Source organism: Leptidea sinapis, chromosome 13, assembly GCF_905404315.1.
Source record: "Leptidea sinapis chromosome 13, ilLepSina1.1, whole genome shotgun sequence".
NCBI classification, from domain to species: domain Eukaryota; kingdom Metazoa; phylum Arthropoda; class Insecta; order Lepidoptera; family Pieridae; genus Leptidea; species Leptidea sinapis.
In genome coordinates, this window is record NC_066277.1 from 2,629,962 (window position 1) to 2,657,416 (window position 27,455).

Genomic DNA, 27,455 nt, shown 5'->3' on the forward strand with positions numbered 1-27,455 from the left:
AGCCTGCTATTACTAATCTCATTCTATACCACCTTTATTATAAGACTTTGAAAGCCAGAACTTATTATAATCATCATAATATTATTTAAGCAAGACGCTCACTCGCACACGCAATCAAGCGGTTACAAACGCTATGTATTCTGCCTACAATTTCACTTCTGGTTGATTAATCTGTGACACATACTATTTGTCCTTGTCGCGCTGCAGTTGACATCATATTCTCTATCTTGCTCGAACCACAACGTTAATAATTCGAGATTTATTTGTAAATAAGAAATAAAATCGTAATAAAATACAAATACGACGTTCTATTTGATAAATAAAAAGCTAAACACATACTCACACACATACACACACGCATACACATACACACACAAACACATAACACATGCCCCAAATTATATATAAAATAGTTTCTGTGTTCATAATTTGTTGCATAACTTCCATTGTTAGACCTTAAAATATGTTGATGTCTGTTATTTGACATTTTACAATGCACAACTGGGAAGAGACTGACCCCCATGTCACGGGCTGTCCTAGTTTGGGGGTCGAGGGTAATTTTAAGCAAAATTGTAATTTTTTTTGCAACAAATAAGGATTATTATTAAAGATTTATTTTTATATAATTTCGTATGGTATGAAATACCTTCACTCTTATATATATCTTGCAAACATAGTTTTTACATTTTCTTAACACACAGGTTGGCATTTTAGATTATGATTGTCACGCCACGAAAACGTTTCGCTTAGCTCGCTGCTATTAGCCGACTAAATGAAATTACGACAATTGTCTGAATTTGTCTGCAACATTTTGCGCGCGCTAGTGCGATATCTACCTCTTTATTGTATATAATATCATTGGATCTTGGCACTAAATCTAGTGGAATTAATGCAACGAGCGGTACATATTTAGTTATAGGTACCATGAATAGAAAGGGGTTATGTCGTGACTTTGAATTCGATCGACCTCTACCTATAGGAGAGTTTCTTGCGCCACTTCTTCTGTCTCAGAGCACCATTGGTTTCCGAAGCGGTAGTAGTATCTAGTATATTAGAAATGACATCAAAAAGAATTCTAAAGGTATCAATTTTGAGAAAAATAAATGCTTTTTGTGCCTTATAACAAACTCACATTATCATTTATTACAATTATTATTAGTTCGTTAATGTTAGGAATTACAGAAATTATCGACTTTCGTTTATTAGGTTATTTATTTTTATGTTTATCTTGTTTTGTGCCGATCTAATCAATTTCAAACTGAAAACAAGGACAACTGAAGCTGCACATGAAATTCTGTGCGAAGTTTCTCTTGGTAACTTTAGCTATTCGTGCCTGCCACCGGTGCGCATGAGAATGAGAATGGCATGCCCATACAGCAAAGAAGGTCTTCGGAGTTCTCTCTTTGTCTCTAACTCGAGTTTTAACGACATTGGAAATACACCGTCGACTATTCCGCGTTGTCAGCTAGGCTCTATGCCTGAAGTAAGTTTAGTCCGAAAAATGAGTCGAGCTGTGTGTTTCTAAGTCTTTATTCTAGAAGTCCAGTTGGCCATATCTCCCTAGAACGCCTGCCCCTGAATTGATCCCGTACTATTGCGTCACATTTGACACTTGACAGTTAGTCAGGACTGATGACTTGATTGACATTAAAATACAGTTTTGACTTTTAACTTTTGAGTTTGTTTACGCTTTCCGGTTTTCGCTTTGTTTATAGTCACTAACAAAATAAGAAGAATTGAAAAAAGTCATAGTTATCAATTAATTTATATATATCTAGTGTTTAAATTAATACAAGCATGGAGAATTTAAAAAATATTTGGAAGCCTGAGCGTACGCCTATATTTAATTGGAGACACAGTGTTTAAATTAAAGTGAAACTCAATAATAATGTAAATCTTTTATTTAATTTTTAGTCTACCGTATTCAAATGGAAGCTCCTCAACCAAAGCCTATAATTTGCGACCATTGTCCGGATCGTCCAGTGTTTTATGGTAAAGAATACCATGGTGTAATGGGGCACAAGGAGGCAGTGTTACTACTTGAAGACGAACCGAATGGCGCATTTCTTATTAGGAAAGGCAATGACCACAATGAATTCTACACATTGACTTGGAAGTCAGTTATAACTGTTATACCTAGTTTACTTTTATGTCTAAAGTTTATTATTCCTTTAATACCTAGTATTAAATAAATACATAAGTCAGATAAAATAGGTCTATATTATATATATAATTGGAAATATAAATGTCAGTCAACCAGGTCCGAGCAAGTTAGACTCGTCAGATAGATGATAGTTATTTATCAGAATTTCCTATCACAAATGTAGTGAGAATTTGAGATTGAACAACCAAACTATTATAAGTTACCTAATCTAGGTAAACTGTATATTTCAATCTATATCTATATATTATATACCTCATATAATTAGCATATTCACTAATAGCTCTAGAAAGTATTTAAAAAAAAAAATTTCCTCTTCCTCCATTTGTATGTACATATTACTTTAATTAATGTTAAACTTTTTTATTTATCATGTATTAGTTACTAAGTAACTATAAAATTAACCTGTGGATAATGGTGTGACTTCTCACTAGAATTAATTTAATATCTACTGTACTTTGAAATTGTAAAATGTATTGTGTGAACTGTTTGTTGTCCCTAAGAAAAAAAAAATAAAAAGCTGTATATGATCTAGACATCTTTAGTTATTTTATAACATTTTTAAGCAAACTTTACAGCATTTCAATTCAACAAATTAATACTTGAACTTACTACATATATGTTTTGCTTATTATTCAGTTTAACAACATATTTATATATTTAAAAGTATGGATCATTTGGACATTAAAACACATACAAGATTTAAAATTATGTGAAATATGACTTAGATCTGTTTGTTCTTATGAGCCTTATTGGATGGTAAGTGATCACATCACTACTTCTCTCTAGCAAAACATGTGAAGATTTACAATAATTGCCTTCCTCTAAGGTGGTTGTACTAGCTTGACATTTTGAGATTATAAGTTCAGATATATGATTGCTTTTTGCTGAAACACTTCAAACATATCTGTTATTTCATTCTTTATTCAACATGTCTAGTCAACCTGGTAAAACTACCTTAGTAAGCTAGTTCCACAGATTTTTTTAAATTAGTACAAATGATGCAGAAGAGGGCTATTCGCGCTATTTATAATCTAGGTCCTAAAGAATCATTGAGAGCAAAATTCAAAGAAATTAACATCTTGACTGTTGCTTCTCAATATATTCTTGATAATGTAATGTATGTTCATAGGCACATAAGTGAATTTGCCAGAAACTGTCATAACCATAATGTTAACACCAGGAACAGACATAAACTTATGATGCCTACTATTCGGCTAAGTCGAGTTAGTAAGTCTTTTGTGGGGCGATGTGTATGCTTTTACAATAAGATCCCAGAAGATGTTCAAAACAAAAGTATAACGTTATTCAAAAGAATTGTTAAAAAACGTTTGTGTGGTAAAGGTTACTATAACATAAATGACTTTCTTAATGATACCACAGATTGGGAATGGAGTGACCACCCTCAGGCTATTAAATAATAAGTTTAATTGTACAATATTACTATGTAAACATATTTATTTGATGAAAAAAAAAAAGCCCGCTGAGTTTGTTGCACCCATTCTTCTCAGGTCTGAGGCATTTATTTTGGAATGGGTGGTAGTTTTTTGACTTTCAAAAAGTGATGTCACATCCTATTTGAATAAAAATATTTGAATTTGAATTTGATGAGACAAGCTAGATGTTCATAGCTTTTTCTTTCCCAGATAAGCGAGACAAGCTAGATGTTCACAGCTTTTTTTAGCTTTTTCTTTCCCAGAAAAGCCCTGCCCATTACAATGCATTGCTCCTCGGGATTCTAGATTTAATCTTAAACTGAGTTGCACCACAATTGCGTTTATCACTTGACATGACAATAGCTCAGTACTTTCACTGGCTACTGTGGTAGGTATAGGTAGGTTTTACATTGAAGAAAGCTTTTTGAGAACCTCTTGGAGTGCATGCTAAACATACAGAGTAAGTGTGTAGGGCAATGTGGATTAATAAATTTAATTTGCTATTAAATTAAATCATGTCTTTTGTTGTAGATTTAATGATAGAATAATACACTACAAGTTATACTATGACGGGACACATTACATAAAAGACAAGAGATATGAAACAATCTATGATCTCATTGCCGATGGACTGATCATATGTCATATGGAACTAAAAGCCCACCATATCTTGGAAATGATCAACTTGCAGACTAGTTACACAGAAAGTCCTTATGTGACACTTAATAGGAAGAAGCTAAATACCTTAACTAAAATACATCAGTAAGTATTCCGATTAACAAGTTATAACTAGCAAATAAATTCCACTTCATTTAAAAAAAATCTATGTTTAAAAATACTGACTTGAAAAATTAAAAACTATAAAATAACTTAATAAACCATCAATCATTTTAAGTCCACGCCAAGCCCTTAACAAAATAAAAATTAATATTATAAACAATTTGCTTACTGTAATGATCAACAATGTCTGCCAACTTGGGTTGTTTTGTTCTAGACAAAGCTATCCTGCTCAAAGTCATGTGTGGCAAGTATAGATGCCTACTATTACATTTGCCTTGGCACCAACTTCAAACCTATCAATAGTTGATTTATTAAGTTATTTAGTACTTTTCATTTTTTGAAGTAAGATTTTTCAAATGTATTTTTTTTTATTTTATACATTTTAGTGTCTGTAATGTTCTGTAAACTACAGAAGAAATTTTTATGTAGCTATGAGTAGGCCTACGAAAGGTGTCGCGCGCCTTATAGATCCCAATAAACGGAAACGGAAAATTGAAATGACTCCGAAAAAATTCATTTCGAAACTCTATTTCACGTTTTTGTGAGATAGTGAAATATCGAGAAGAACCTTTCTTAGCTATGAATGAAAGATAATACCCACTTATCGGGCTAATATATAATGACCAAAATGAAAACTCCTAAAAAAGTACATGTGAATTTCACTAACTATGGCACCCTTCAAGCCAAAAAACAAATACTACTCTCGGACGAGCTGTGGTGTTGGCAGAAATAGCACAAGCAATTCCATTGGGGCAATAAATTACTATTTCATGTGTAAACAATGTTACGTTCTTATTAATAGTTAAAAGTCATAAAAGGCATTTATTTTCTCAAAAATTATTCCGACTGACATCAAAAAGAATTCTAGAATTCTTAGAATTTCTTAGAATTCTGGAAATTCTTTTTGATGTCATTTATAATATACTAGATACTACTACCGTTTCGGAAACAAATGGTGCTCTGAAAGAGAAGAAGCGGCGCAAGAAACTCAACGCAGTTTCAACCACTAGGTGGAATTACTAAGATAAATTAAGATTTACAAAGTAATTTGTAAATTTCCCCAGAAAGAATTTAAAGTAAAAAAAAATGTGAGCCGTGACGGGACGCCTGGCAGATGTGAAACATCGACATTATTTTGTAAAAGTAATATGCAGAAAAGAACATATTGTGATAGGAACTAAATATGTCATAATGATAAAATTAAATATTACGATTTTTTTCCAGATAACGATGACTATTTATTGAATAAACATTTATTTTCATTAAAAACAAAAATTTACGAATTTATTTCAAATCGTTACTACTTAATTCGTTTAATCAGTGACTTCGGCAATAGTTATATTCGATGTTGCCTCTGAGGACGGTATTACTGTGACAATGCGACGCGTCGCCACGGCATGCGTCGCCACGCCAGAAATCGGTTTTACGTGCGGCTATAGATGTTTCACATCAATAATTTATTGCTAGGGAATAATATATATAAAGGATAAGGGTGATCACCTACCACTAAGGCATTTACCTGACGAAAAATATGTGATATACCCGTATTCACGTAACAAAATGAGAGTAGGATGAAGTTACGTAATGTCGTAACAGGATCGATCGTCGATTTTGGGGAAATGATTTCTCGTCATTTTGACGTTTGGTTGAGTTAACGTTCTAGGAAAATACCAATCAATAGAAAAATGTGGGTAGGATCGAAACTTTTGACCACTTTAGAGTGTCTCTCGCGCAAACTATTCAGTTTAGAAAAAAAATATATTGAAAACCTCAATATCATTTTTGAAGACCTACCCATAAATACCCCACACGTATGGGTTTGATGAAAAAATTTTTGTGAGTTTCAGTTCTAAGTATGAAAACCCCCAAAATTTGTTGTTATTTTTATGTTTTGTATGAAAATCTTAATGCGGCTTACAAAACTTAACCGACTTCAAAAAAGGAGGAGGTTCTCAATTCGTCGGTATGCCTTTTTTTATGTTTGTTACCTTAAAACTTTCGCCTGGGTGAACCGATTTTGATAATTTTTTTTTTGGAAATGGTATCAGCCAAGATAGGTTTGTAACTACATACATAGTTTAAAGTGAGATGTGCTTGAGTCGCGAGGACGCCGATTCCAAAAATAACAATAATCGTAACTAGAATTAGATTAATTAATTAGATTGTATAAAAATACGCAATTATTTTTATACTGTTTAGTGCGTATTGTATCTATTGTTTTGGAATAGAATTTTTGAAGTTGGTGTAGGTTATTTTTTTGTTTAAAATTATTACACACATGTTTTACAGAACATCAAGAAGTGCCAGCCCTGCTGTTATAAAAAAAGATGACATAGAATCATTTGGTTTAAATAAAAAAATGAATTTTGACCTAACACCAACAATAGAAGACGCACCATACTTTAAATATTCGAAAAACCACAACTTTAAGGTACATACATTTAAGGGACTCAACTGGTGTGAGCTATGCGCAAACTTTCTGTGGGGATTCACCGCTCAGGGTGTCAAATGTGAAGGTAATTTATGTATATTTAATGTTTACCAATATTTTATTTATATACTATATAGCTCTTTCACTGAGCCAACCATTCGAGAGACGTATCGTTTATAAATCTTGTATGACTTGTTCAACTCAGGCTGTGGCTTTCTACAGGATATACTTTACAGTTGATAACCTGCTCAATCCCAATATTTGCATATAAGAAAATTGACTTAAGATGTTGCAGTAAAATTAATTAAGATGTCTTCTTCTTATTTTTTAAAGTGACAATTAATTTGTGTAATTAATCCCACAAGTAAAGGCTCATCACTTTATAAAATAACAAATTTTTATGTATGCTTCCAGATTGCGGATTCATAGCACATTCCAAGTGTTCGGAGCGAGTTCCTAACCACTGCTTACCAGATTTAAAGAAACTAAGGGGAGTATTCGGAATAGATCTAACAACTTTACTCAATGCTCATTCTTCCACGCTACCATTTGTTGTGAGGAAGTGTGTGAATGAAATTGAAACTAGAGGCTTGGATCAGGAAGGCATATACAGGGTGTCCGGCTTTGCTGATGAAATTGAAGCCTTGAAAATGGCTTTTGATAGAGGTAATTTGATTATTAAAGAATCATCCTTAGTATTAGTCTAAAGGATAGAAAAAACCAATCTGATAGATGCTCTACAACATATTTAAGAGCCACCAAAGCCAGCAAAGTTACCAGTGGAAGGTACAAATACCTTTGTATACCTTTGCACAGGATGCCAGTTTGATTATCGGAACCACAACGGCGCCTATTTCTGCCGTGAAGCTGTAATGCGTAAGCATTATTGTGTTTCGGTTAGAAGGGCGCCGTAGCTAGTGATATTACTGGGCAAATGAGACTTAACATCTTATGTCTCAAGGAGACGAGCGCAATTGTAGTACCACTCAAGTGTTGGGTTTTTCAATAATCCTGAGTGGCACTTCATTGGAATGGGCAGGGAGTATCAATTACAATCAGCTGAACCTCCTGCTCGTCTCGACCCTTACTGTCATTATTTAAAAAAAAAGAAGAAGTCTCGTTTTGCCCAGTAACTTCACTAGCTACCGCACCCTTCAGACCGAAAGAGAATAATGCTTTCACATTATTGTATTACTGCTTCACGGCAGAAATAGGCGCCGTTGTGGTGCCCATATTCTAGCATCCTGTGTGAAGAAGCCTCCCACTGGAAAACCTTTGGAGTATAACCTAACCGTAATCGTATTACAAAACAAATGAACATTTAAAAAGTTTTCATACAACTTTTCCACCCGCCTATTTTTACGCAATAAATGAAGCACTTTCGGCTTAGTTGTCAACTCAACACCAAGGCACATTCCGAAAAGGTGAAACTTAGATAATTTATACGTCTAAACAGAGTCTATTGCTGTTAGACATCCGATAAAAACAGGCTAGGAAAATGAGTTTAGTACGAGTGGCATGTTACGTAACTTAACCACTACCACAACGGCGCCTCTTTCTGACGTGAAGCAGTAATGTGTAAACATTACTGTGTTTCGGTCTGAAGGACGCCGAAGCTAGTGAAATTACTGGGCAAATGAGACTTAACATCTCATGTCTCAAGGTGACGAGCACAATTGTATTGCCGCTCAGAATTTTTGGGGTTTTCAAGAATCCTGAGCGACGCTGCATTGAACTGGGTGGGGCGTATCAATTACCATCAGCTGAGCGTCCTGCTCGTCTCGTCCCTAATTTTCATAAAAAAAAACGGCTTACACTCGCGATATGTATGAAACTTTGTGTTAGTGTGCGTGAACTGATCAAAACAGAGGTTAGTTGTAAAGTTGTTTTTCGACGTTTTCACAGCTGTTATAGTCTATCTGGACGTAAATGATGTAAGAGGTAGAATATAAATAATTGTATCTTTTGTTAGGATCAGACTGCTTTATTCATCTGATTGCTCATAACTCGTATCTTTACGTAACACCATGAAAGTTGAGTTGAACTTGGGGTTTTTATATCTGACTATCTGCCCGGACAGACTCCATTCTGAGAGTTCCCGGTACTTATGTCTCCACATGAATTAATTCAATCTGTAATATCTTCGAAAATAGTCATTTAATTTACATGCTGGTAAAAGGCCATATTGATCACATTAGAAACCTATTATCAGTGTTTCTCTACTATATTATGCATGTATAATACACATAAACCTTCCTCTTTAATTACTCTATCTATAAAAAACCGCAACAAAATCCGTTGCGAAGTTTTCAAGATCTAGGCATACAGAGCGACAGATAGCGGGAAGCGACTTTGTTTTATACTATGTAAGGCCTGTAAGTACGTGCAGCGGCCTCTACACAGTAGGCCAGCCAGTAGGGACTCACGAGCGAGCAGGGACACACGCGCGATTTTTTTATCACCTACTTCACATTTCTGACGGATATTTTGAAAATGAAGAAACATAAATAAAGCAATGCATATTAAAGGTTATTGCGACTGAAATATATTTTTTAAGCTTCCTGAAGACGCTGAAACAAACTTATTTAAAATGATTATTATTATAATGAAATTACCATTCATGATAACTTTGGTTCGACTATGTCGTGGTCTTTCAACGCATACATTACTATCTGCAGCTAATGTAGGTTTGACAACGAAAGAATATTGAATTTAAATTCCGATAACATGCCTATTTATATTATAGAAAAAACTGAGCAATTCTTACAAGATGACCTTATACTAGGTAGGTACAGTTTTAGGTAAAGAGGTCAACCCTAATGTCGTCAGAAGAGGTAAGAGTCACGCGATAGAAAGAGAGGCACCTTATAGGTGAATAAAAATGTAGGTTGGTAGCGCTGTGCGATCAACATTACACCTTATTGTATGACCGCAATGGTCCCTATTTATTTAATTGATTGAGTGAGGCTCCGTACTTGTTCTATTATAAGTATACTAGCTGACCCAGCAAACGTTGTATTGCCGATATTAAAATCGCGATACAAAAGTAACTGTTGATCGTAGATGGGTGCAAATTTGAAGTTGTGTGTATTTTTTAATGCTGACTCATAATCAAACAAATTTAAAAAAAATGTCAAAAAATTAAAAAAAAAATTTCGTGTGGACCACCCCCTTAACATTAAGGGGGATGAATAATAGATGTTGTCCGATTCTCAGACCTACCCAATATGCACTCAAAATTTGACGAGAATCGGTCAATCCGTTTCGGAGGAGTTCAAAGTTTAACACCATGACACGAGAATTTTATATATTAGATTGTTTGACTATGTAGTGATTTGTTGCAGATGGTGAAGCAACAGACCTCAGTGTGTACAGCAATATAAATGTGGTAGCAGGAACTCTGAAGCTGTACCTACGACTACTGCCGGTGCCACTTATCACCTACGATGTTCATCCGAAACTTATCAGCGCCATTCGTAAGTATTGATACGAAGGTCACATCGAATTTATGTGAGAAACATAGAATTCGATAGCTACATTAGTCTAGTCAACAAGTGCCGTTTTGGTCAACTTTTTGCAGCAGTCTCCGAAAATTATGATTGAGGTGTCATTCGATTCGGATTGGCATCTAGATTTTTTTTTTGAATAATCAAGTTCTTGCAAAAATTACAAAAGTTATTAACAATTAATTAAAAAACTAATAAAGGCAAATTTGAAACAAGATTCAGAAAGAGAAGAAAATTTTCTAAAAAAAAGTACCAATTCCCGGAATTGTAGGACCAATATTTGTTGTTAGTTGTTAAACTATTAATATAAGAATTTTTTCCTTTCGTAGAGCTATTTTTCAAAGGTCTTAGAATAGATTCCCGTTGGAATAAATAAAAAAATGTTAATTTTCTTTATGTTATTAACAATTTACTAAGGTGAAAAATTATACAGCTTTATTAAACATTGCAATTTTTTTTATAATGTTTATATTGATCCGTTGTGAGTTCACTATCCAGCATTAATTACCCCCAAATCTCTAGCTTCTTGAACTCCTTTTAATTTGCTTGTCACATATCTAATAATTATACAGTATTGGATTCGATTTTTTTGAAAAACTTAAGGCACAACATTTCATCAATATTTATAGTGCAATTACCAATTACCAAGCAGCAATTACCAAGGTTATTCAAGTCAGTCTAGAGGAGGATTCTATCATCTGAATTCTTAATTTTTGTAAATATTTTATTATCATCAGCGTATAGAAGAGAGCTTGTATTCCGAAATATATTGTTTATATTATCGTTGATGAAAATATTGAATAATAAAGGGCCAAGATGAGATCCTTGGGGAACGCTAGAAGTAATGGTGACAAAATTTGAAGTAAATATAGCCTTCAATCGTAATTGCTTGGGTTGAATGTGTAAGGTAACTTTCTAGGCATCTTAGAAGGTTGCCATAAATACCGAAGCCAGTTAATTTCTTAATGAATATAAATGAAATATATCATCAAAAGCTTTTGAGTAATCGGTATAAATGGCATCAACCTGATGTCCTTCGTCCATAGCCCTAATTACTATATCCCTAATTACTAATTCACAATGATTGGTCTCCGTGGATGTTTTGTTAAGAAAACCGTGTTGGTTTATTGATAAAATATTTCTTACAGCTTGGTAAATAGTATCATAGAATATTTTCTCAAACAATTTTGGAAAAGTAGAAATTTTTGATATAGGTGTATAGTTTTTTATATTGTGATAGACACTGCTTTTGAGAATTGTAGTAACGTAACACATTTTCCAGTAATCTCGCATAACGCCTTGTTTTAAAGGTAAATTGAAAAGTATGGATGAGGGTGGCGCCAAATTCATATAGCATTTACGCAAAAATATAGGACGAATACCACCTGGATCGTTTCCTTTAGATATGTTTATATTTTTTAACTAAAGGGGTGGTAAGCTTTACAGAGCCATATGTCAACTTTCAGTTTATGAGTCCAGATACAGAGTGATATTAATGGATTCAAAGACAGATAAAAGACAAAAGTAATTATTTAATCTCAGCAATATGAGCACCTTCTGTAGCTGTTTGATTATCCAGTTAAACTGTCTCAGGAATCTGGGCGGGATTGATTTTGTTTTTTATAGAGTACCAGGACGGGTATCTATGTGATTGCTTAACTTGTTTCAGGGAAACGTATTGATCTATTATAGTGTTAATAATGTTGTAAAAATTATCAATTGATACTTCGACATTGTCAGAGTTTAAGTCAGTGCACCAGTCAATTTTAGAAAGAGCATTATTAATCGCGTCATAGTCTGCATGGTGAAAACGGCGCACTAGCCGCGGTGCGGGAGGGAGACTAGATGTTTCCTGTTCCAATGCGCTATGTATTACTAACGTCGGGAAGATGTTCAGATGAACATCTTCGCTTATCAGTGGTTCAGAACAACGTGAAACAGAGCAAAGAAAATTTGTGATGACTAAGTCTAGAAGTCTACTATTATTATTTAGAATGCCGTTAAATTGATATAATCCAGCGAAACAAAGAAAAGAGTTTAAATTATATTCTAGATTTCCACTAGACGGATTTATTATTGACAATGCATCACTGAATACACGATTTGGAGTCTTACATCACCTAGCATTACTTATGTTGAAGTTGCATTGTAATTCTATGGTAGATTCCTTTACCTCATAAAAGGTTTAGAAATAAATTACTTATTTCAGAGTTGAAAACTTCAATGGTTCAGATATCAATGCTACGAGAGTGCCTGGATAATCTTCCGCCGGCTCACTTCAATTGTCTTCAATACATGGTGCAGCATCTGTACAAGTGAGTTTATTACTCTACTTTTCGAGTGGGAGGCTCCTTTGCACAGGATGCCGGCTAGATTATGGGTACCACAATTGCGCCTATTTCTGCCGTGAAGCAGTAATGTGTAAGCATTATTGTGTTTTGCTATGAAGGGCGTCGTAGCTAGTGAAATTTCGCCGCGCAAATTAGACATAACATTTTACGTCTCAAGGAGATGAGCGCAATTGTATTGCCCCTCAGAATTTTTTGGATTTTCAAGAAGCAGGGCGTATCAATTACCATCAGCTGAACGTCCTGTTCGTCTCGTCTCTTCTAGCTTTAACCCGCGACAACTCCACCACCACCTTGAGGCGGCGCAGCCGGCCTTGTGTTTCCTTACGGAGACGCAGATATCTCGACCTAACGATACGTCAAATTTAACGTACCCCGGGTACAAAATTTACCACATTTTTTTGCCTCATGCCGGGGTATGTGTGTAACTTTTCCAAGTTCTAGTCTGTCTTGGTACTAAATTTTATCAAAATCGGTTTGGTGGTTTAGGCGTGAAGGCGTAACAAACAAACTTACATTCACATTTATAGTATTAGTAGGGGTATTGTTTAATGCTATCGATTCTGATAGGTTCTCGCACACACACAATCGCTGAGTGAAAACATCTGACCTGGACTGTTTGTAACACGAGTTATGGCCAGCTGTAGTCAACTCACTCAGTATGTGTTAAGCGTTCATAGCAATAACACGCATTTAAAACACAAGTAAAAGCTAAGGACTGGCCTTTTACCGCTAAGTTCATAATATTATTATTTTTTGTGACGACATGTCGTCGTGGTAACAATTTGTAACAAACACAAACACAAACTTGTTATGCCTACTACTCGGTTAATAAGTCTGTTATTGGGCGATGTATATGCTTTTACAATATGATCCCAGAAAATATACAAAACAAATGTGTTACGAAATTTAAAAGAATTGTTGAAAAACCTTTGTGTGGGAAAGTTTACTGTAGCATAAACGATTTTCTTAATGATACCACACATTGGGAATGAAGCGAACATCCTCAGGTTCTTTATTTATAAATCTTTATCGTAAGATTACATTGTATTCTATATTTTTATATAGATAGAAAAGCCCGCTGAGTTTCTTGCGCCCGTTCTTCTCTATTTTGAATGGGTGGTTGTTTTACGTGCATAAAGTGATTTTAAATCCTATTGTGAATAAAGGTCCTCCACAGTGCGGTTTTCAAGGAGCTTTCTTCTACGTACTACAAAGCTGTGGAATGAGCTTCCTTATGCGGTGTTTCCGCGACGAAACGACATGGGTACCTTCAAAAAAAGCGCATACTCCTTCCTTAAAGGCCGGCAACGCTCCTGTGATTCCTCTGGTGTTGCAAGAGATTGTGGGCGGCGGTGATCACTTAACACCAGGTGACCCGTACGCTCGTTTGTCCTCCTATTCCATAAAAAAAATATAGCGACTAATTCAATACTTTTTTGCAGGGTGTCCCAACATGCTGAACTAAACAAAATGTCCGCACACAATCTAAGCACAGTATTTGCACCAACTTTGGTAGCAACTCCACCAGCCATTACCGACCTATCTTTTGAGATCAGAGCTCTGCAGGCGATTATTGAAAATTGCCCCCAAATTTACTATGTATGCAAGTGAAGGCATTACCCGAGACACTATGAATTTATATGAGGGAATTGCACGGAATATGTTGGATGTGAGTGAAAACCCGAAATACAATGGACTCAACTGCAACAATGGCTTATGTGAATATATTTCTAAATATACTACTCTTAATTTAAGGGAGAATATCCTTACTAATTTTATAAACGCGAAAGTTTGTATGTATCTTTGTTACTCTTTCGAGCAAAAACTACTGAATGGATTTTAATGAAAATTTTCAATAATATATAGATTGTCAATTGCCCAAAATATAACGATAAGTGTCTAGGAAAAAAAATATCTACAATCTGCGAGATATTCGAGCGTGCGCTGCAAAATCCGTTTGTATTACACGTTAACAATGTATAACGGAAATGTTTATCTTAAATAGACCTACAACAAAGCCCGCAACAGCATATATTTATCTTTTAATGTGTAAGCCATTATTGTCAAAATAGTGTACATGTCTAATGCACGTTGATGACCAACCGAGTGCGCGATATTATGGTGCGGTCCGGCGCCGGGCGAACTACAAAATAGGTTTAATTCAAATTTTGCATTTTAACAAGAATTCGGGATAACACATATTGTCACGCTAGATGCAGGTATATATATTTTTGCTGCAGCGTCAACGCGGATGACGCCGCGGACAGCAGCTAGTTAAATAATATTTAATTTTAATGTTATTTTTTTTTCTTGACTTAATATGATAACCAAATATCACATTATGGAGTATATTATATAATTTAAAATTCAAGGCAATTAATTTTATTATTATTATTATTATTATAATATCATACTTGTGTTTTATCATTAACTACCTGACCCGACAGACGTTGTTCTGTATATAATAAATAAAATAATGTTTTTTTATGAATTTGTCAATAATATATCGTAACATTAAAAATTACTTCGTAAAATATGCACCCTGCTGTCGTAATGAAATTGTTTCACAGCAGAATTGTCAAACCGTTCGTTAGTAAATTCTCTCATAGAAATTATGTATGGACACATCAAAGGAAAAACAAATTTGTTGTTTTTATTTAATTCCGAGCATTTTCCTATTTGTTCACCTTTTAAACCTTCTCTGGACTTCCACAAATAATTCAAGACCTAAATTTTCCAAATCGGTCCAGCCGTTCTCGTGTTTTAGCTAGACTAACGAACAGCAATTCATTAAAAAAAATCAAACTTAAAAGAAGTAAACACAGGAAACAAACTGCCAATCGAAATATACCTACAGCAAAGTATTGTCGACAAAATTCCAATCGTGGTGACCTTAAGGTCATTTTTCTACAGTCATAATAAACAACTAGGTCTTATTCGCTTGAACATACATTACCTATGTAACTGTTATTACTTTATTATACACTGACAGTCCACAAATTGTCATACCATCTTTGTGCAAATATAAATCTAAGGCCGGGGCCGCACCCAGGGGGGTACAACTTCCCTACATTGGCACATGAAAAAAATTTGCATTGAAAATGCTGCCACCTATGCTATTAGGTACGCTGCAACTGCACAACGATGGCGATAATTTAACATACATTATAGATGGATAGATGGAGCTAGTGATAGCAAAAAACTCACTTAACTTACTTATTAAAACAAGACTATCATGATGTAATCATTGAATGCCTCTCCTTATCCAAAGGTGACTGCTGAACTTAATAAACGAATAATAATTACCACCCACACAAAACAAACACCAATATGCATCCAATACGGTCTACAACAATAGTAAAAACCATAAACACAATTAGCGCCATCTAGCGACGGTACGCTAAGAGAGTAAAAATAACGCAGCGCCATCTCTTGGCCTGGGTACCCTGATTTTACAAAATAAAAACATTAGTTGCACATCTATCTCTAGTATATAGTGTATTATCTGTGGCCGCACCATACCGGCGACGTCGACGGCGAAAACGTAAAAACAAACTTTCATTTACAACGGTCAAAATTAATATAACTTAATATAATATATATTTATTTATTACTATTTGCTTTATCTATTACTATTTCATTTTATGAAGTTCCTTATTATAAGATAGGTATATTTTATACTCACTGGTTGGCTCTGCACAGAGGGTTCCTAGTGGCTCACTAGCCTATCCAGAGGAATTTGATACGTTAAAGGTGCCACTTTGCTTCTAGAAAAAAGAAGAACAATGTATGTAATTATAATTAATAGTGAATAAATTAATTGAAATGAAATGGTGATAGCCGCACCGCAATGAGGCGGCATGTGAAAAAAAAGTATGATGTCCGGTGGTGGAATTTGGCCGCGGGAATCAACCCGAACAACACATCTGAGCACTTCCCGTGATAAATGCGGTAGAAGATGCAGAGAGAACCCACATATCTACGCAATGCCAAAGAATCAAGCCGATTAATAAGCACGTGCCTAAAACCAAACCACGCAGCTGTAAATATCCTGTTTGGTTTCCACCTAATCTCATACGCCTGCTTAGGCTGAAAAATAAATGTCACAAAAGATTAAAAAAATACAATAACCCAATGGATAGAATTGAATTCCAATATTTAAGAAAAGATTGTGACCACTTAATAACTACCTCGTACAATAATTACATTTGCTCAATCGAACAAAAAATAGCTAATAATTCCAAATACTTCAGGACTCATATTAAGAACTTGCGTAGGAGCACTAATAACTATCCCTCCACAATGAATTTAGGTACAATTACAGCCTCTAACACTCAAAATATCACTGATCCTTTTGCATCTCATTTTTCTTTCGTCTACGACAATAGCTCAACTTTAAATAATAGAATAACCCTAACTAACAGTGAACCTCAGACATATGTTGGAAATATATATCTTACTGCTGGTGACGTCTCTAAAAAACTAAAAAGACTTGATTGTTCCAAAGGTAGCGGTCTGAACAATATCCCTCCACTCTTCTTTAATAGGTGTTCTGAAGTTCTCTCGGTTCCGCTAGCAATCATTTATAATTACTCCTTGAGCACCGGTACTTTTCCAGACAAATGGAAAGAAGCAAAAGTTGTGCCTATATTTAAAAAGGGTCCAATAACTCCGTGTCTAATTATCGACCAATTTCAATTTTAAGCGTAGCGTCAAAGCCTAGTAGATGAGCATATCACTACAGCTATTAAAAACAACTTTACTCCTCATCAACATGGTTTTATCAAAGGTAAATCAACGAATACTAATTTATTTAGCTTCACCAATGAAGTAATTAATGCACTAGACAACAATCAGCAGGCAGATGCAATATACACAGACTTTTCAAAGGCTTTTGATAAAGTTAACCACAACTTGCTACTAACACAGTTAAAGAATTTTGGGATAACAGATACCCTGTTAAACTGGTGTGAAACTTATCTTTGTAAGCAACCCAACACTGTTGTTGTTAATGGATTTAGTTCAAAACCTTACCTTGCAACATCTGGAGTTCCTCAGGGATCAGTGCTCGGACCGTTATTTTTCAATGTCTTTATTAACAGCATAAGTAACATATTTCAATTTACAAAAGTATATTTATTTGCCGATGATCTCAAACTATTACGAGTGATTAGAAACCCTGCAGATGCTCAGCTACTACAAAGTGATATCGATCGTTTAATTCAGTGTTGCATAATCAACAACATGCAGCTCAATGCAACCAAATGCTTTCATATATCATTCACGCGCAAGATCAATCCAATAATTAGTCAATACAGTATCCTAAATGAAAGAATCACTAAAGTCCATAGCATACGCGATTTGGGAGTAACACTTGATTCTAAACTTAATTTTATTGAGCATGTTGACAACATCAGCCTCTAAGTCTCTAGGATTTGTAATGAGAAACGCCAAAGATTTTAGAAAAATATCCAGAATAAGAGTCCTTTTTAATAGCTTTGTGAGATCTAAGTTGGAATACTGTTCCCAAGTATGGTGCCCTGACTATAATATCCACAGTGACAGGATTGAAAGGCTGCAAAAGAAAATAATCCGCTACCTCACCTACCGTACGCCTGACGTACGAGACTTGATCTCGTATAACGATCGTTTGCGTCATTTTCAAACCCTTTCATTAAAATCCTGCCGTTTATACTTAGATATGATTTTTCTGTACAAAATAATAAACAGTAAAATTGAGTGTCCTGCTCTTTTGAGTTTGTTTGACATCAATCATCGACTCTCGATGGGGAATATTGATGTAAATTCTTCTCGTCGTAAGGCAAAAAAAAAATTCTCTTCTCGTAAGGCAACTGCATTGTTTAAAATCCCACTCCGCAGAACGAGGCTTGGAGCCAATTCAACTTTAGTAAGGCTTTCGCGGTCATATAATTATCTATCTTCAAGGATTGAGGGTTTAGACATTAACCATAATTCTGAAAATGAATTTAGGCGTAGGCTTTGTAATTTTTTAAATAATAATTTAATTTAAATTTGTTCTTTAAGTGTACTTTTCTTTTTATTTGTGTAGAAATAGTTGTAGAATATGTTTTAGATTTATATAATACGTTATTAGTATCTAGCCGACAATTAACGTCAAAAAAGTATGTGTTTTTTTATTTACTAATTTACTTTAGATTTGTTCTTATATATTTTTCTTCTTATATGTGTAGAAGTAAATGTAAAATATTTGTTAGATTTATATAATTTGTTATTATTTTATAGCCGACAAACAATCGTCATAAAATTATGTTTCATGCATGTCCGATTGCCTGTAAGTAGAATCGCAATTATCATTTTTTTAAGTATGTTGTAATTATAGTGGAATGTATGTTGTGGTTTCTGTGTGCAATCTTAAATAAATAAATAAATAAATAATAATGACACACTTTTTACACAAATTATCTTGCCCCAAGTTAAGCATATATAGCCTGTGTTATGGGTTACAAGACAATGATATATGTAATACAATATACTTACTTAAACATACATTAATATATTTAAACATCCACGACTCGGAAACAAATATTCATATTCATCATATAAATGCTTGCACCTACCGGGACCTCTAGCTATATAGGTCTATTGAGTTCAGCGCCTAAAGATGTTCGCACTTCGAAGTAGTTTTAGATTGAAGTTCGACGCTCCTGTATCAACTGATATATGAAAAATAAAAATAGTTTGTAGCAACTAAAAAACACGCTTTGGTTGCAAAGATAATGGTTGAAATTTCAAATTTCTGCCTTATTTATGTTAAATGAAAAAATTATATAAATAAACAAAAATCTTATTTTGAAAATTGAAAAATATAAAAAATTTACCATATCAATGTAGTGTCATCGGTCCTCGTTAAATCTACGATGTTTAAACGAAATCTGGCCGTTTAATGTGGGTCAAAATCGCGCTTAAATGAGTCGGTTACAAACAAACATACATACAGGTGAAGCTTATTAGAAGCGTGTAAAAAATTTGGTATAAAACTAGTCTAATCAGTCATGTAATTTCTTTTAACAACTTACGTATGTTTCCATAATGATTAGAAATTCTACAAATTTAACATTATCACATCATTATCCAAAAAAATAATGGAGTATCTTTCAACATACTGAAGTAATTTCCTTTCGGTAATAAGTTAATTACTTCTTTTAATTTCCGTTCCATTTGCTTAAGACATCAAGAATAAATATAGCACCACTTAATGTTTGCAAATATGCATCTTCTGTCTCGCTTATGAGAAAAAATTACGAGACTGTGGTGATTCGCCCTGCTCAATACAATGCAGTGGCGCTCAGGATTCTAGATTTAACAATGGAACTTTGAGACATAATAAGACTTAACGGAGTGTTCCGGAGTGATTCACCTGATTCCTGCCGCCGAATTCCAACTTCGCACGACACACCACAAATAAGGATATCATCCCCACCATCTGGATGAGTGGGGTTCCTCCACAGTGTCAAGGAGCCTTCTTCCTCGTACTACAAAGCTGTGGAATGAGCTTCCTTGTGCGGTGTTTCCGGGACGATACGACAAGGGTACCTTAATTCTTACCGTCCGAATGGCCAGAGTGCCGGATTAACCACGTAGGGAAGTGTAGTAATTGCTACGGGCCCCAAGCAAAACGGGGCCCCGCACATTTAAACCCATTCATCTGACTCTGCCTGAGCGTTGCGTGAATTTTTTGACTGAAACTTATTAATGTTATTTGGTATATTAAATTTACTTGATGTCACAAATATGTGAAACGAAACACCTTTTTTCTTCTAAGACAATCCACGTCAATTTCCTAATATGCAAATATTGGGATTGAGCAGGTTATCAACTGTAAAGGATGCTGTAGATGAAGCCACAACCTGAGAGTTGAACAAGGCATAAAAGATCTATGAACGATACGTCACTCGAACGGTTGGCTGAGTGGAAGAGCGCAGAACGCAAGAGGTCGCGGGTTGGAGTTCTTCAAAGTCAAAGTAAAAGTTTTTATTTACATAAACATGTTAGATTGATGTTACATAAATATTATAAAGTACATGTTTGACACATTTATGACGTGCAAATTTTACAAAATACATTTCTAAATCATTAGATACAATAATATTAATTTAACAAAAGATTAGTAGCAGTATTATTTATTAATATTAAATTATTTAAAAAAAAATTCAAGTTTTTAATTGAAAATATTCGTCTAATGAATATTAGCAGTTTTTAATAAGGTATATTTTCAATTTAGATGAGAAATTCCTATTTGACGATACCTCTCTTATTATGGCCTTTCAAATCATGAGTTCATTGACGATAGGTATAATGTATTTCGTCGCGATCGTGACACCACCACTACAAGTAAATTGGATGGTGGAGGGGTTTTAATTGCGGTATTGAAAAAAAAATGTAACAGAGTTCATTCTTGGGAAACTAAATTTGAAGATCTCTGGGTAAACTTAGTAGTAAACTCAAACACAATTTCTATATGTGTATATATTCCTATAATATATTCGCCAATTAAATATGACACTCTTCTAGGCTTTGTACAGAATGTCGAAACGATATTAGTAAACTAGCAACTACAAACTGTAGTAATTGGTGAATTTAATATACCATCAATTAAATGGGATAATGTAGAAAGGTTGTTAAAAAAGAAATATTCAGATTAATAATGGCCCAGCAGCTGTTCTTATAAATGATTTCATAGCACTGACTAATTTATCTCAATTTAATGGGATAAGTAATGCTTATAGCGAAATCCTAGGTCTTGTTTTTAGTACATTAAACAACATTACAGTAGAAGATAGTTACTTTAGTGCTTGCTCTATAGATAAATATCACCCACCACTTGAAATTAACTTTGAAATTGATTATAAAGATTCATTGTTTATATCTAATGTAATAGTGAAACACAATTTTAGAAATGCTGACTATGAGGTTATTAATAGAAAGCTTGCTGAAATCAAATGGGAGAATCTTTTTAGTAGATTTGATAACGTAAATGAATTGACGGAAATATTTTATACTGAGAGTTACATAAAGTTATTGAAAAATGTATTCCAAAAAAAAGAGTGCTAAACAAAACTCGTTATCCAGTGTGGTATTCTAAAAACTTGATTAAACGGTTGGCAGAAATAGAATTTAAATTATTAAAAGATAGATGTGAAATTATTATAAATATGGACTATAAAAGTTACATAGAAAAGGTGGAAAATAGCATGAAAATTAATCCTAAATTTTTTTTCACGTATTTGAAAAAAAAGCGTAGTAATAAATGCGATTATCCAGATTTAATGACGCTGAATGCTTGTTCGTTTTCAAATGGTTCAGTTAATATTTGTAACCAGTTTGGTATTCATTTTTCTAGTGTGTATACATCACCCCAAAGATCTGTATTGCAAACAACTACAAACATTAATTCTTATCCCATTTGTTATTTGGATAGTATAGCTATAAAGGAAGAAGATGTAAAAAAACAACTGAGCAGCCTCGACATTAATAAAGGGCCGGGCCCTGATGATATACCATCTTTATTTATTAAGCAATGCGCGGCTCTGTTAGCAAGGCCATTAACGTTGATATTTAATAAATCATTAGCAAAAGGCGAGTTTCCTAAAATATGGAAAAAGGCTAGTACTCTAGCCTTGTGTTTAAGAGTGGTGACAGAAAAGATATAACTAAGTATAGACCCATTTGTATATTATCAGTATTTTCAAAAGTATTTGAATCATTAATCTGTCCGATATTATCATGGCACTTAAGATCAATAATGATACAGAACCAATATGGCTATCTTAAAAAGAGGTCTACTATATCTAATTTAGCATTGTTTGTCTATGATTTATCAGTTGCCATAGATAGTTCAAATCAAATTGACAGTGTTTACACAGATTTAGCAAAAGCATTTGATGTCGTTGATCACCGCATTTTGTTGGCAAAACTTGGGGCATACGGTATTAGTGGGAATCTTATTCAATGGAAGGGCTCATTTTTAAAAAACCGTGAGATGAATGTTGTTATTGGAGAGTACCAGTCAAATACTTTTATTGCGACATCTGGTGTTCCGCAGGGTTCCAATCTTGGCCCCACGTTGTTTGGTATTTTCATTAATGATATAGTCAAATGTTTTAAGTTTTGTCAATTCCATCTTTATGCAGATGGCCTCAAGATGTATAGTGAAATAAATAATATTGAAGACTCAAGGAATATGCAACAGGATTTAGATAGACTTTCGGTTTACTGCAATGAAAACAATCTAAAATTAAATCATTTGTAATGTTACAGTATCACCTTCAGCAGAAAAATAAGAAATATTAATTTTGATTACAGTATAAATGGCAACATATTAGAAACCGTCAATCAAACAAATGACCTCGGGATCATTCTAGATTGTAAGTTGAGTTTCATACCACATATTGATAATCTGGTGAGTAATGCTCTTAAACTTTTAGATTTCATAATAAGAAGTACAAAGGAATTTAAAAGATCATCCACAAAATTAGCGCTCTTTAATTCAATGATTAGAAGTAAACTTGAATATTGCTCTATTGTATGGAATCCTAACTATCAAGTGCATAAAGACAGAATAGAAAGAGTACAAAAAAAAGGACAATATAATGATCTCTTAAAACTTTATAAAACCATATCACTATGCAATCGTAGAAATTCAATAGATATATGTTTTTTGCATAAAATTGTAAATGGAGCTATTGATAGCCCGAACTTATTAAACAGAAAATGGTTAGCACTTCCAAGACAAAATGTACGGTCACATATTAAAAATAAAATTACTTTGCCTTTTGCAAAATGCCAATAATTACAAAGAGTAACCTAGGTAGGACCGCTCCTATTAAATTATTAGAATTGTAATGTCCTATAACAATATATTTAAAATAGCAGAATTGGACATATATTGGAACTCTGCATCGATTTTCAAGCGCAAAATTAAAAATCATTTAATTAAATAATATCATTCGTTTTTTCATATTTAATAATAATTGCTGTATTTGAAATTTAGTTTATATATTTTTTTTTGTTTAGATTTATAAGTTTTTTATATTTTTGTGTAGGTAACTAGTTTATAAAGTAATTTAGATAGTAAGTAAACGAGGAAATTGTCATATGTTAATAATGTTTTAAGTACTTGTAATTTAATGAAGTAATTAATTGCATTTCGAGTTAGCCCGTAAATGGGGTATACGATGTGAAATAATATAAGTAATTAATGTGTAAATATACCATAAGGCAACACATTGTATACAACGTGGGCTTCCTATTAAATAAATAAATAAATAAATCTTTGGGATGTGATGATAGTTTTTTATGCACATACAAAGACTTTTCTCTGAAATAATGTAGCAGAAAGGTACTTGTAGTTTGGACCCTTCATGGGAAAAGAGAAGTGTTTTCATGTTTACTGAATTCGCTAAAAATTTTCGAACAAACATACAACACTCAAATATGTATAATTCAACAATTGTTAATAGGTTATATTTTTTAAATACGGGTCTGCAGCTTTCAGGGGTCCTTTTCCCGCTGTAGCCCTCACACATTTTATCATTATAAATTTAATTTGTGTAACTTTAAAACAAGTTGCTACGGACCTCGCGCTTGCTTGATCCGGTACTGGTCGACGGCAGACCAATAGGTCAGTTTCATGTATCAAAATTAAATTATGACAGTATGTTATTTACACGGACGAGTAAAAAAAGAAGGACTCCGCGCCGTGATGCAAGTGAAGCACCGTTATGCTAGTGTGTGTGCGGTTACGGGGGATACTAGTTACACAATTTTTTCTCCCTTAAATAATCATATATGGCCACAAATACTTATAAAGTATCGTTTTTACACTTTTTCACAACGCACGACGGCATTCTTAAATATTTTATTGAGACGCAAACTGATCTGTCACTGACGATGACAATTCTCATAATGGCCGCCTATGGGCCTGTAGTAGTGTAAGTGTGTGCGCGGGGCTATGTATTTACACGTAATTCAGCTTGTTTTGGTGCTACACTGTTATCTAAGGTGACACGGAGTCCTTATTTTTTTACTAGTCCGTGGTTAATTACAGTGTTTTTACTATAATAAGCGGAGACCAATCCTTAATTTAAGTATGAATAAGTAAAGACTGCATTGGATTATTGTAGCACTGCCAAAGACATAATATAACAATATTTCCACAATGAATCTATCGAAGTAGGTAGGTAGTGATACAACGTCTTGTAACTCCCAATTCTTCTTCTCCCAGTCTTATTTATAATTTTATTTTATTAACAATAGCAATTATTGTAATACACAGTAAAGTAAAACACAAAAAGCTTAGAAGTAAAATACAACAAGAATTCTATAAACTAGTTAAATTTATTCAAGGAAGTACTTAATTATAATTAGATAGGATTTCTTACTCTAAACTACTAAAGAACATAAAATAAGGACATGAACATACAATAATATTAATGGTCAGAGTGCTGTGTCAGAAAACTTACACAAAATCACAATATTCTGGCTACTAATACTGACGTACGGCCTATTACTGCCTTGTTACGAGTACCATATTTTCTATATACTATAATTTTTAAGATTATGTTTAAGATGTAGTTATCAATATACTCTAAAACAAAGTCCTCCATCGCGTCTGTCTGTCTGTCTGTTGCTGCACTAATTTTCACGCTGTTTTCACCAATGGATAGCGTGGTTCTCGAGGAAGGTTCTCGATATAATTCGTTAAGTTTTTTTTACATTTTATACATTATTGATATTTGATGGAGATGTCGGAAAAAAAGCCGTATGGGAGCTTTCAACGAAAATGCTGTCTAAGCCCTTTGAGATATAACAAAATAATATAATGTGGAATTGTGTATCATAAATAGATCTACACAAAAGTCCGCGATGTCATGTCTATTTCTTAAGGATAACATACTAATTGATACACCCTGCCCATTACAACTTGAAAAACCCAAAAATTGTGAGCGGCACTACAATTGCGCTCGTCACCTTGAAGCAGTAATGTTTACACATTACTGCTTCACGACAGAAATAGGCGTCGTTGTTGTACCCATAATCTAGCCGGCATCCTGTACAAAGGAGCCTCCCACTGGTTTATACAAATACCATAATATGGTTTATATAAATACCATAATAATACCATAAATATAAATCAGAAAAATCATTTAGTTTTACTTTCTCTTTTTACTCTAGTTTGATTACAAAATATTTCTGATGACTTTAGACTACATTATTCCCGAATACTTACATCATTTTTTTTTTCTATTGACAGAACAGCGTCTGTCGGATCAGCTATTAGATTAGAATTATTAAAAAAGGCATTGTTTCCAATAAAAAAAACGTACCTATTGAACAAATATCTTCCAATCGTGAATATGGTTTGAAAAATGTATTTATATTTCTCTGTAATAGGATATATTGGTTAGTTGTAGTAACTTGTAAAAATATCAGTTATAAATAATTTAAGTACCTACTGCTTAAGTTTTACTATATTTTTATTTTTTGTTTTATTTTGTGAATCTGTTCTTGTTAATTTGTAAATTTGTATTATTTCATACTTTTGTAATTATAAATTAAATTATTCGCTTAAAGAAAAATATTATAAAAATATACTATATATTAATTTGTGAGTTTTATTTTTCCCTAGTTAACTAGGGAGCAGCAGATAAGCAGAGTAATTAATTATTAATTTTATTTATTATTTATTTAATTTAGATATTATTATAGTTACAAACAAATGATTGCGTAACTGAAGTGGCAGCGGGTAATTAAGTATTGAATTTTAAACTTTATTTCATTCAAAACCTTTTTTTCGCTGCTATGACGCAAGCAACGTTTTGAAACACCTACATTACTCAAGTATAGAAGTTGTCGTCAAAGAACGGAACAAACAGTAGGAGCTGTATTAAACTAGAGAATGAAATTCTAAAAATCTTCAATTTTAATTCAGTTGGGAAATCAGATTCGCTCTGGTCTGGACCACGGAAAAGAATTTCTGTTCTGTGGTCTGGACTTTGAGGCATTGATTTATTTTTTCATTTTAAATATTAGGTGCACTCAAATGGCTTTCTAGTGATATACGTAGCTATTACTTTAGTATTATTATCACAGAATAAGTTATCTTGTAAGGCTGCGATAGAATTAAAATGGTCACAGCGGGTTGCACTTCGTTTGGACTACATAAACGTTTACAATATGTTTTGTCAGTTTTACTATTAACTCGTGTTTAGCTACAATTTAATTGTTTTTGAATAAAAATTGGTACGAAGTAATATGTTGTAATGAAAAATGGAAATGGTGGTGTAAAATGTTAGATTTTTTTTATAACAATAAAGGATAGAACGAGCTGGGCGTTCCGCCGATGATAATTGATACGCCCCCTTGTTGACATAGTCGTAAATAATCTCCCTATTGGCAGTCCGTTGCAAACGATAGAAATGAAAAGAGGTTCGACCTAAAATGACATGCCGAAAGATTTAATAAATTGTGATATTGTTCTCTTTTTAGTTTTGGGTCGCAATACACCCTCGCGATGCTCCTCCACTTTTAGCGGCTTGTAGCATTGCGGGAGCACTCCACCACAGGTGTCTGGGTTACTGCTTTGATTAGATCCGACCATCGCGTGGGTGAGCTTCCTCGCTCTTTTCGCCTCCACCTTGCCCTGCACTTCAACCGCTCAATCGATCTTTCCCTAGGTCTGAAATACTCCGGCATAGACACTTCCCTCATCCAAAAGTTTCGAGACCAACCCTAACAGTGAATCGGCCT

General features: G+C 33.8%; 1 protein-coding gene across 4 annotated transcripts; it reads left to right on the forward strand.

Moving 5' to 3' along the window:
- The first annotated feature begins 1,682 nt into the window (after positions 1-1,682).
- On the forward strand, positions 1,683-26,310 carry LOC126967688 (beta-chimaerin). 4 transcript variants are annotated; one of them, XR_007730069.1, is made up of 9 exons: positions 1,683-1,831; positions 1,915-2,116; positions 4,129-4,359; positions 6,667-6,893; positions 7,223-7,474; positions 10,153-10,284; positions 12,524-12,629; positions 14,108-14,383; positions 20,516-26,310. XR_007730069.1 is itself a non-coding variant. In XM_050812269.1 (8 exons), the coding sequence occupies exons 1-8, from the start codon at positions 1,798-1,800 to the stop codon at positions 14,274-14,276; spliced, it is 1,353 nt and encodes a 450-aa protein (XP_050668226.1). In that variant the 5' UTR covers positions 1,683-1,797; the 3' UTR covers positions 14,277-17,502. The 4 variants fall into 4 exon arrangements, 3 of the variants coding, with proteins under 3 accessions (XP_050668226.1, XP_050668229.1, XP_050668227.1); XM_050812269.1 differs by lacking the exon at positions 20,516-26,310 and having other exon boundaries at positions 14,108-17,502; XM_050812272.1 differs by lacking the exons at positions 1,683-1,831; positions 1,915-2,116; positions 20,516-26,310 and adding an exon at positions 1,875-1,890 and having other exon boundaries at positions 14,108-17,502.
- Positions 26,311-27,455: the final 1,145 nt, after the last annotated feature.